This window comes from Kryptolebias marmoratus, linkage group LG6 (genome assembly GCF_001649575.2).
Source record: "Kryptolebias marmoratus isolate JLee-2015 linkage group LG6, ASM164957v2, whole genome shotgun sequence".
NCBI classification, from domain to species: domain Eukaryota; kingdom Metazoa; phylum Chordata; class Actinopteri; order Cyprinodontiformes; family Rivulidae; genus Kryptolebias; species Kryptolebias marmoratus.
In genome coordinates this window covers 6,939,825-6,950,962 of record NC_051435.1, presented here as the reverse complement: position 1 = coordinate 6,950,962, position 11,138 = coordinate 6,939,825, and the positions used below count along the sequence as shown (strand labels likewise).

General features: G+C 38.0%; 1 protein-coding gene across 2 annotated transcripts; it reads right to left on the bottom strand.

Annotated features, from left to right (window-relative positions):
• Positions 1-1,209: 1,209 nt before the first annotated feature.
• gmppaa (GDP-mannose pyrophosphorylase Aa) lies at positions 1,210-9,720 on the bottom strand. Of its 2 annotated transcripts, XM_017420632.3 has the most exons (13): positions 9,563-9,720; positions 9,028-9,125; positions 8,308-8,411; positions 7,902-8,094; positions 7,701-7,760; positions 7,478-7,608; positions 7,321-7,335; positions 5,045-5,179; positions 4,771-4,868; positions 4,638-4,684; positions 4,311-4,403; positions 3,512-3,680; positions 1,210-1,722 (listed from the first exon to the last, which is right to left on the bottom strand). In XM_017420632.3, the coding sequence occupies exons 1-13, from the start codon at positions 9,600-9,602 to the stop codon at positions 1,622-1,624; spliced, it is 1,284 nt and encodes a 427-aa protein (XP_017276121.1). In that variant the 5' UTR covers positions 9,603-9,720; the 3' UTR covers positions 1,210-1,621. The 2 variants fall into 2 exon arrangements, with proteins under 2 accessions (XP_017276121.1, XP_017276122.1); XM_017420633.3 differs by lacking the exon at positions 7,321-7,335 and having other exon boundaries at positions 9,563-9,719.
• Between the last annotated feature and the right edge of the window lie 1,418 nt (positions 9,721-11,138).

Here is an 11,138-nt window from a genome sequence, read left to right as displayed (position 1 = left end):
CCAGGTTTTTGTAAGGTAATTAGTCCCACCCATCACGTTTAGTATCTTCGAGAAGCCCTAAATGTCCTCTGTAGATAAAAAAGGAGGTAATTCAGTAGTTTTCAGTTTGTGGGAGATATTCAGGTTTACAAATGTCCTCCAGAGGATAAATCTGAACTACTGGTAGTCAGGGGGATATGGCCTCAATGTCTGGTGATACCAATACTAATAATAATACTAACGCCTTATATTTTAGACTAAAAAATAGATAAATAAGAAATTTAAAAGGGGTGAAGAAAAACAAAGCAGTTAACACATTTTTCTGACAGTTAATTGGTCTTATGCTGACCACCACCTCTTGTAGACACAATAAGATGAATTTGAACTTAGTTTTTGTAATCTGACACCAGCAGTTTTCCTTTTCTGGATAATAATTTGGTTCTCCTCAGTATGTTTGTGAACCTTCTGCTCGTCTGCTCAGAGGTGAACACAAAGTCTCAAGTTTCCCCAAAACAACACGAAAAGTCAATCTCTGCAAGGCTTTTACCAACACATTATAAGATCCTCTGTGAATAATTTTGAAATTAACATTTCTATCCCCACTATAAGCCGTTCCCCTTATACATCCATGGTGCTGTAATAGAAGTGGAAAGCCTATTTGATTTAATTGCATTTACAATTGCCTTTTATTTTGAGAGCATCCAGGTCTGTTCGTGTGGAAATGGACCAAAAATGGACCAAAATACTGTAATAAGGGCTTCAAACTGAGATCAGCCACTGAATCCACAAAGTTACATTTATAAACGGCAAATAAACTCATACAAATGTATATTAACATGTAGAGAAGAAACATGAATAAAACATGTCATGCAGCTGTTCCAGTATTACAATTAACATCCCTCCTTAATAGACGCTCTTGTTGCACTAATTTAAACAAAAGTACTGAAGTGATCATGAGTGCTTGAGGGCTTAATAAGTAAATGTTAGGAAGCTGTATAAATAAATTGAAACGGCTTATCCAGTGATTGCAGATGCACAATTTAGGTATGCAAGTCCTTGGGAGGTGGGGGGTTGAGTAAGTTCACATTTTAAAAAGGCAACATTACTTGATTGCAGTGTAAATCTCAATCCTGCTGATTTATTTTGATGGTAGTCAATTTTATGAGACTAACAATGAAGCTGCTGAAACGCTTTCAATCAAAGCCGTGCAGAAATAATCACGTCGGAAAATTACCAGCAGTCATGGGTTTTTATTTTTTTCTAATAATTACTCTTCTCATGTTTAAGTAACAAGTGGAGATTGCCATGGATAACCTTGGAAAACAGAACATAGCTGTCTGTAAACACTTGTGTCTGAAGTAATTTTACAGTTGGGTTAAGTTGATAAAAAAATCCAATAAAAACCTCTGGCATGACAGCGCTTCTCAAGGTGAATCATCATGCATGATCGGCCTCGTTCGAATGTTGTTCAAACCCAGTGTTGCATCAAGGCTTGAGGACAAATATATAAACTTTATCTTTCAAAACAATTTAATGAAGGCTTTATATATCAATTTTGGACATCTTATGTACAGTAACTTTCAAACGGAGCCAGGGTTGGCCAGCAGCATTCTTCATCGTTGGCAGCAAACAGGCTGAGGAGCTAGAGAATAATCTGGTTTTTGAAGCCGCGGTTCAGGTCTTTGTGTGGAAGCACAATGGAGTTCAGTATGATCACCTCAGAGGGAATGGTCACGTTACAACCTGAGGAGAGAAAAAAAAGCAGCATTAGGTTGGTGTGGTGTGTAACGGCACAAAAGACAAAGTAATTACGCCAATGTCTTAACTCTCCCTCAAAAAAGGAGAAAGAAATCTCCAAAACACAGAGTCAGCGTTTGATGGGATTTTTGAAGGGTACTGCGAAAGCATTTAAACAACACAATTTTATGACCACAGTAAACCCAGTTAAATTCCAAGAGTGTGACAGATGGCTGATGAGCTGATGGTAATTTTTATGCTACAGTCATACATGCTGAAGACTGATTCCAGCATTCCTCTTGAGACGAGCTTGTCTGAGCAGCCAAAACAAGAGTAGCTTTCCTATATTTCCTTTAGTTTTTCATATCTGAGAACATTCTTTAATAAATCCACAAAACTTTGCTTCTGGTGTTTTTAACCAGCATCCATCCAAGCCTGAAACCTGCCAGCTGTTCTGCTGAGGACCCAGGTCAGTTCAGGGCTGGGTTCAGTCAGTTCACATGAGGAGCACGATCTCTTCGTGGACTTTTTCTGATGTTTTCTTTTTTTTTTGTTTGTTTGTTTCCATTCTGCACTAATGATATACCCAGAGGGCATCTGGCTGTTTATGGGTGGAGCCTTTGTTACTAAGCAACACCATTAAAGACCTGAGATAAGAGCAGCATAAAAGGATATACAGAATATTCACTTTTTATAAACTTATAGATATCTTGTGCTCCTAATCAGGTGATGTCACTCAATGTTTTGACTCTCTTCTGTCTGATTCATAGTAAAGAAAAGAAAAAAAAAAAAAAGGTATAGCACAGTTTCAGCAGCTACTGGCATGGTTGAGTTGGACTGAACCAACTCAAAGACGAGGAGATGCAGAATGTAGCGATTATTTTTAATTGTAATGTTTTAGTTTGCAACCATGAAAGTAAAATCAGAATCAATATACACAACATGTTTCTGTTTTAATTGCTGGGGGGTGATAACATGTTTTTAAGTCAAAATAATGGGGGAAAGAAAACAGCTTTTAGAAGAGGTGGAGCAGCTGAGCAGACGCCTATAGTGACCTCACAGATAATGTAACCGACTCAGAGGCTGGTTAGTTTCACTGAATCATCATCTACAGGATGAAATATGCCACCCATGCACACAACAAATCATGTCTCCAGACAAGGCCACGCTGGGCGGATGGTTGTTTGCAAACAGCCTCACACATATTCTCCAAGTACTACATTTAGCACACTTGCTGATGCACAACATATAAACACTCCTGTAATGTTGTATTAGATGTACTTTGGAGGAAACAATTTAACACATTTGATCCAAAAAGAAAAAAAAATACAGATGCTGCTTCCTGACTTCCTTCATGATTTGTGGGTGAAGCCCTCGTTTTTAAGGCAACATCATCAACGGACCATCTAAATGAGGTCAATCCCAAGTAAAGACAACACTTATCTAAAATTGTGCTACAGGTATTTTTGTCCTACTGCTCTGACAGATCCAGAAACAAGAACAATTTAGCATTTATTGTGTAGGCTTTGTTGAAAAACCTCACATAAAATGCAAAATCTTAGATTAAGAAACTCAATTTGATTCACAAATGAAAGGAAGACGTCTTTATTTCAGACTGCAGAATTCTTGAAGTGTTTTGATTTTTTTTCTGTGCAACAAACTGGGGCTCCTAGTTCCACTTTACGCTTCATATGATGATGCAATATTTTTGCGACTTCAAAAATGATGCCTCCAGTGTTGATAATATGCCTGTAAAGTTAAAAAGAGACACCACACCGCATTCAACGAGGCTTACCGAGGATAGTGATAGAGGGTGTGAGTTTTCCATCTCTGAAAAGCGTCTCGCTGTCGATCTTTGCAAAGGGATCGTTCGGATTCGGGTCACTAGGCGTTCCTTCTACTCGGGCCCACTTGCCAATGGTGCTCTCCCATCCCACAATGCTGTTCAAAACGCAGCAATGATCCTTAAAAAACAAAAAGATTATGACAATAAACATTTAACATTTGCAATGATCAAGAATCTATTATTAATAATGGTACTTGATTGAAACATCGCTGTGTTTTAAGCATCTAGAATTTGTTACAACTGAAGTATGAGAAATAATGTTAAGATAAACAACCAAGTGTTTGTTTAGAAATAGATCTCAACTAAGAAAATGTCCTTGAGACATCAAGTAATGAAAACCAATAAATCACCAGCAGCATAAATTCACTTTAAATGGCCTCAGACCCTCACATGAGGCAAAAGATTCAATTATGTCAAAAGCATTATTCATGACATCTTTGTGACAGACAGTGGCAACACTGCTGAGACAGACAGGTGTAAAAATAAATTTTACTTAAGCTAAAGCGGAATCAAGGAGTAAATCATGCTACTAATAAAGAGTAAAGATGTCAAATTGGTGATAAATTCACCTTCAACTCAATTAGTGTGAGGTCCATTTACTATGGATGGAGTTCAGCATTTGTATTTATGAATAAGATCTTACAAAATAAATAAAAAATAACAACACATGGCTTGAAACACACATGGAGAACTACAGGGCAGTGTGGCATCAAGCTGCGGCTGACACAGAAGGTCCAGAGTGGCTCACCTGTAGATTTGCACCGTGGAGAATGATGGATTCTCGAACTCTGACCCCGGCTCCAATCGTCACACCAGTGCCAATTGAGACGTTGGGGCCCAACTGCAGAGGAAAAAAAGAAGCTGTCTCCTAAAATAACTGCACAGGATGAAGTACTCTCAGCAAAATAACTTCAGCTCTTTATTCGTGTGAGAGGACGGCCGTTTGACTGAAGTAAAACTGGGGAAAAATTACATTTTTATTCCATTTCTTCTAGGTTACGCTTGCATTGCATTATTTACACAGTGTTGCTCTGCTTTTATTTATAGTGTTCATTCAATATGGAAGAGTTCTTACCATAGAAGTCGGGTCAATATTGGCCGTGGGGTGAATATAGACATTACCTGGACAAAAGGAAAATGAATATAAACAGACTTGTTTGTGTCAACAGGAGAAAGAAGCACAGCTACCCAGGGTTAGGAAACCGTACCACTTATTTTGGGACCACCCTCCTTATTTGAGGCCAGTCTTTCAGGATGACTTGTGTGGTATTGATTGAGGTACAATCGACTGGCATAAATTGCAGACCTATAAAAAAGTGCAGAAAAAGAATAAACAAAAATCAAAACAAAGGGTATTCTTTTCAAATATTTTGGATGCAACTGATTTTAGTCATTAGATGCGGTGCCAGGGGAAAGGCTAGTCAAATGTCCGCCGTCTCCTGTTGACATTCATGATGTTGAAAGTAATGACATTTCACTCACCCTGCAGATTTGATCTGGCTCCAGAAGCCGAGGGTTTTGTACACGTAGAGCTTGCCCTGTCCCGCCAGGGCGGTGAAAATATCCTGCTCCAGCCTGATGACTTCTGCTCGGTGCCAGCCGTTGGTTGGCTCCTCTCTGCACGAGAACGATCATCAGCTCGTGAAAACCAAGGCTTAAGAATCCAAATTTACAGAGAGATGTCAGAAATAAAAATTGTCTTCAGGTTGGGACATTAATTTGGGGCACAGCTAACAGATATAAACAGTTTGGAGGCTTTCTGTGCGCGACCTGTACATTCATTTCAAAACATCTTCTGTAGTGTTTCTCAAGATTTGTATTCTTCATGTTTCCATTCATGCAGTTTCTCTGTTAGGTAAACTGTGATGAATATCATCTTCTTTTATAACATTATTGTGACAATCATAGTATTTTTCTTTTTGCACAAAGAAAAGAACCAAATGAAGTGAAAAACATCAATTTTTATGTGAATGTGAACAGAGCCTGAAAGGAATCAATGAACAAAGATCATAACCACCATGATGTAGGCTGGTGTTTTTAATTCTTAATGAGTCAGCAGACACAAAGCCCACCTGTGCTGACCTGTCTTTGTTGTAAACACCTCTGGAAGCTGATGCTGCAGCCACAGTTTAACCAGTTCAAGACTACAGTCACCTTTCTATGACTACCTCATGAATGACTTCTGTTGATTTTGTCCCCTTTTACCATAAATGAAAAGAGAATATTTTAAAACTAAAAATTTCCAGTCACCCCCCCCCGACAACCCCCAACCTTATCCAGCCACCAATTAGAAAAAAAAAAATGTGTAAAAAAACAACAACCCATGGGTCCAATTATCGCTAAAGTCTCTTACAAAATCTGAAATTTAAAGCCCTGTGATATAGCCTCCAGTTTAAAACAAGACATATAAAAGCCATCACTGATACCTGCTTTGATAATTTCAGTGTTTGGGTGAAACCAAACCTAATTACTTTGTAGCAATCTAAAACTTAAAGTAGAGGGGTATGCATGCTCCATATTAATCACAGTCTGTGGTATAGTGTATTGTAAAAACCCTCAAGATGAAACGGAGTGTTAAATATTGATGAAAAGGAATATTTTAAAGGATCACACCCATAATCAAAGTTTTACCAAAAAGGAGTGGATGTGAGAAGAGGCAGAGCGGTCCCTGAGAGACTGCAGTGAAGGCTTTCTCATTTCTATCAAGAATCTCTGATGTGCTCCACAGCTCTGCTGAGTCAGCGCCCAGCTTTAATTAAGTGCTATTGATGTTAGCAGGTGAATTATGCATACCATGGTTTATCTTTTTTGTAACGTACTTAAAAGTGTCCTTGGTGTGCTAATTGTTAGGGCAGCCACTCTATGGAGAATGTTAGAACACAGAAAATGTCACAAAAAATCCATACATTGATCTCTTGTGGTGCATTTGGCTTCTGGGTAGACTGTTAATATAAATAATTTTCTTAAATATAGGAGTAAACAAATGTAGCACAATGCAAAGCAAGCACTTGTGACGTACAAGACAATGTTCCAAGCCATCAAACAAGCAAAATTCTGCTCTAACTAGTGTCTCTAACCTGCGTAATATTTTCATGAATAAAGATTAAACCAGATGCAGACCTTGGGAATTTTACATTTATCAACTGAATTTTGGCTTTCCTCCTGAACCAGTCTGACACTATGAAAAAATAAAGATAGCTTTAAAGCAAAGAGCTGGATGACAGCAAACTAAACAGACGGCTGGCAGCTTAGCTTTAACCAGGGGACTGAAAACTGGGCAAGCACTAGTTTCAAAGGTAACATTAGTTCACAAATTAGCATAGAAATTCACTCTTGCTTAAACTACACAATAAATATGGGGTAAAAGGCAACTGGTTGAGCACTACATGGTTTCTTGTGTTGTTATCTTTTATCCAAAATTCATAAAAGCAGCTAATTTATATGTTTTGCACATCAGTTTTGAGGACATTCCATCTCAGGACAGAGATGAGACAGTTGTTCATCCAATCTTTAAGCTAAACTAAGAAAAGCAATCTGACTCATGGCTGTAGCCTCTCTTTATTACTTGAATGAGAGATTGGCAAACACAGGCAAAATGTTCACAAAAATAGCATGCATATGGAGAAAACTAGTGCAAAAAAAGGGACAGGATGCGATCACACAAAAAGCTGTGTCTTCTTGCCTTCATTATGGGTTTTATAGCTACAGCTCGCTCTACACTAACTTATCTACAGCCACACCAAGCAGCCTAAACTTACCCATCGTACGGATAGCTGATGATTCAATGAGGAAACAGAAAACATGGCATGGAAAAGGAAAGGAAAGGAAAAAATGAAGAGAACCATAGAAATGAGAACATGGTCACTGCATGCAGTCCTAGCTCCAGACAGTGATGAGGGGAGAGCCAAAACTTACAGCAACATGTCTTGCTGATTCTTTTGAAAGACGGCGCCGATGTGCTGGAAGATCTCCGGGTTAAAGAGGTATATACCACAGTTAATGATGTCGCTCACGAACGTGCTCGGCTTTTCCACGTAATGCAAGACCTGCACAACAAAAGGGGGTTTATTTGAATCATTTTAAGCTGCATCAGTAATGAGATGCTATCTGGAAAGACAGGAAAGGAGTAGGTGAGTACCTCATTTGTGTTCTCATTTTCCACAATACAGCCGTAATTCAAGGACTGCGTCCTGTTTGCCTGGGAAGAGAGGGATGTCAGAATGTTTTCAAATCAAAGATCTAACATAGCTGTGTTAACTGTCAAACACAAGTCTTACACTTTTGGAATTTCCTACATTTTTAAAGTTCTTCAGAGCAGCTGCCAGCTCTAAAACCTCACCGTTGTCCCAAGGATAACAAAGCTGTTGGGTTCTCCGTGTTCTTTCTGAAAGCTGAGCATCTCCGTGAGAGGAAACGCAGAGCAAACATCAGCATTCATTACAAAGAAAGCTTCAGGACTCCCGGAGAGAATCTGATCTCTGAAGTGATAGATGCCCCCTCCAGTGCTCAGGGCTGCATACTCCTGTAAATACCTGCAGTGCAGAGTCAAAACAGAAAAACATACCTGCAGCCATTAAGTAATCTTGGTGCATAACAGGATGAAATGTACTTGCATAGACAGAAACAATTCATGCACAGAGTGTTTTGCATCTTAGCTTTACATTCTTAGAACTCTCATAAGAGTCTAGAAAAATCCTTCCTCCTCATTTGTAGTTATTAAGTCAGACCACAGCACTGTTGTTTACCTGATGGACATTTTGAACTCCTGCTGTGCATTAAACAGAAACCTGTTCAGTTCTTCATTTGGCTGGTAAAAACCAATGAGCAAAATCTCCTTCAGGTTCGGTACCTGGAAAGAGCAAAGTTTTCACTCTCACCGACTTGTCCGCATCAGACACAATATTTGAAAAAAATATTGTCTAAAGCAGCTGACTCAACAAGCCATTTATCATTTTAACATTTAGACTAATTTAACTCAAGGTCATGTAAAACTCAAAAACATGCAAACAGAGGATGACTGTTTATGTAAATACCTTTGAGCTGCTCAGTTTGTATTCAGAACATGTAATTTTCAATGTTTTTGGTTTGAATTGTTATCATTAAATGATTATCTGGGTTTTAACGCAATTCAGACTTATCAGGGTTTTCATAAAAATTGTGTTAGAAAACAGCAAATATAATATATTGATATTTTGACAGCTATTATGGCTTCAATGGGTTATGTAGCAACATAGAAAGACATTATCTGGTCTTAAAAGGTACGCTGTTTGTGACATTCATTTGCTTTCGTGATGCAAATCCTCACAGGAAAAAGTGACACAGGATCAGAAAAGGAACCCAGAACATATAAAATTATCTAAAATTATGTGACACGGGGCACTTGGATTGACAGATGTGGGCTGCCCCTTCTACTACAACTATATTTACAGATTTTTTACAAATAAAGAGATGAGAATGGCGCTCACCTTTACACATGCTTCGATGTGCTGCTGCAGCATGGGAACACCAGCAACTGGAAACAAGGGTTTGGGCACTTCGAAGGACAATGGTCTGAATCGTGTGCCTGAAAAACAATGCACTTTATTAGTTACTGAAGTATTTGATTAGTTACATTCATCCTCATGTTTCTAGCAACACAAATACCCTTAACTTATGTGATTCCTTTCTTCTATTATGTCAAAAGTTTTTCAAAAAGCCTTAAGAGGTGAAAAAAAAAATAGATTTTAACGAGCTTATTTGAAAGAATAAATACAGTTTTCAAATTAGTACTTCTTGTGCTTCAAATAGACTGCTCTGTGTTATATCTCTGACAGGTTTTCCCTTGAATTTGTTGCCATAAAACCCAGTTTTGCTGTAAAGTTGTTTACTTTGTTGCACCAACGTTAAGCCACGTCAGTCATGTAAACAAGCTCAGCCAGCCTGTTAGCATTAGCAGCCTAGCTTCAATTCAAACAACACACAAACGCGGTTAACGACGACAAACACGAGGTTTAGCCTCACCTTTTTGAGGACCTCCGATTAAAATGACCGCCTTCAACATGTTGGCAGAGAGAAGCTGTGTGTTTGGTGACGGAAGGTCTACCTGAGAAGCACCTGCAGCGGCTGCTTCCGCATCCACTCTGAGTCGGTGACGTTCAGGGGACCGCCGAGAAAACACGGAGCAGAGAGTGTCTGCGGGAGCGGACTGGGAGGGACTCTGAGCTTTATCTGGACAGGTCAGGAAGTCCAGAAAAAATAAAGCTTCAGAACATTTTATTAGTTAAAACCATGAGCCTGACAAATATTAGAAGGCATTTATTTAGTGATAGGTAAGCCAATGTCTTACCAGCCGCATTGACGAACATGTACTTGAAGGCATCATAAAGGATGCAGAACTGAGTAGCTGTGGACTAAATTTTTACACTGTTTTCTAAACTACAAATTTTTGCAAAATCAAGTTCTATACTTTTATTCATTCAGGTAAATGTAAAGCTTTGCTAGTTGCTCAGCTTATTATTATTATTATCATTTTTATTAAATAGCTATAAATGCCTAAACAAACCTTTTATCTATAAATGCTCATGGCGCTCACATTCCCTTGCTGACAAATGTAAGAATACAGGCAAACATTGAAGACAGAGTAGAAATGGCTCTGTATTTGGCAGGAAACAAGTCTGTGTTTTCATCTAATGCACAGTTACTGCTTATTAAACTCACATTTATATGTATTTATATATTTTTGGAACAAGCTCAGGAGTGAATCTCAAGAAAGACAAAGAAAAAAGTATGGCTTCAGGTTTTAAAACAGGCTGTCACTATAAGAAAGTGTTGTTGTAGAATATTAAATATTTTCAATATACACAAAAAATCAATATCAGTTAACCTTAATTTCCATTTCCATTAAAGCAGATTTTTTTCTATTTAAAAAGTAATAAATCCATTTTCATGTTGAAAGCTTTTGGACTTACATGACACCACATTTTTCACGGACAGACAAAGTTAAAAACAACAACAACAAAAACACGTTTGTTTTTACAATACAGTTTAAAGTTCAGCTGAGAAAACCTGCATCTTGGTGTGACTTTGACTTTAACTGTACTTCACACACGTATAAAACAGCTAACAGTAAAAACATGTAATAATATACTTGTTAGTATTGTACTTTGTCTTTTTGGGTTTTAAATTCATAATCATATCTATTTTATGAAAAAAAAACAAAATACATAAAACACATTAAATCTGTCCTAAAGACTGAAAACAGGTTTGTGGTTTAGCATTTCAGAACATTTTATCACCTTGTTTTGTCATCTAAAATCTTCAGTTCACATCTTCTGCATCTGAAAGAAGTAGGTTAAGCACTTATTTAAAAGTTATAGCAGTGGGGGAAAATAACTCATCTGTCAGTTTTCAGCAGTCATAAAGACAACAAATGACACACACACACACACACACACCAGCAGCTCCAACAGAAGTATCTGTTTTCATACTTCCTCATTAAAACATAACCTGAAGTAAAACGGTCTCCTGCATGGTGATATTCATAACTCAAACATATGCAAATAAGGTGCGAATCTGCATCAAACAAATGAAATAACAT

Excerpts from the sequence above, each read along its gene's own strand:
- gmppaa (XM_017420632.3), bottom strand. The coding sequence starts at position 9,602 with ATGTTGAAGGCGGTCATTTTAATCGGAGGTCCTCAAAAAG. Across the intron at positions 4,869-5,044 it reads AGCCAGATCAAATCTGCAGG|GTCTGCAATTTATGCCAGTC; the intron begins GTGAGTGAAATG and ends ACTTTTTTATAG. Across the intron at positions 4,685-4,770 it reads GGGTGGTCCCAAAATAAGTG|GTAATGTCTATATTCACCCC; the intron begins GTACGGTTTCCT and ends CCTTTTGTCCAG.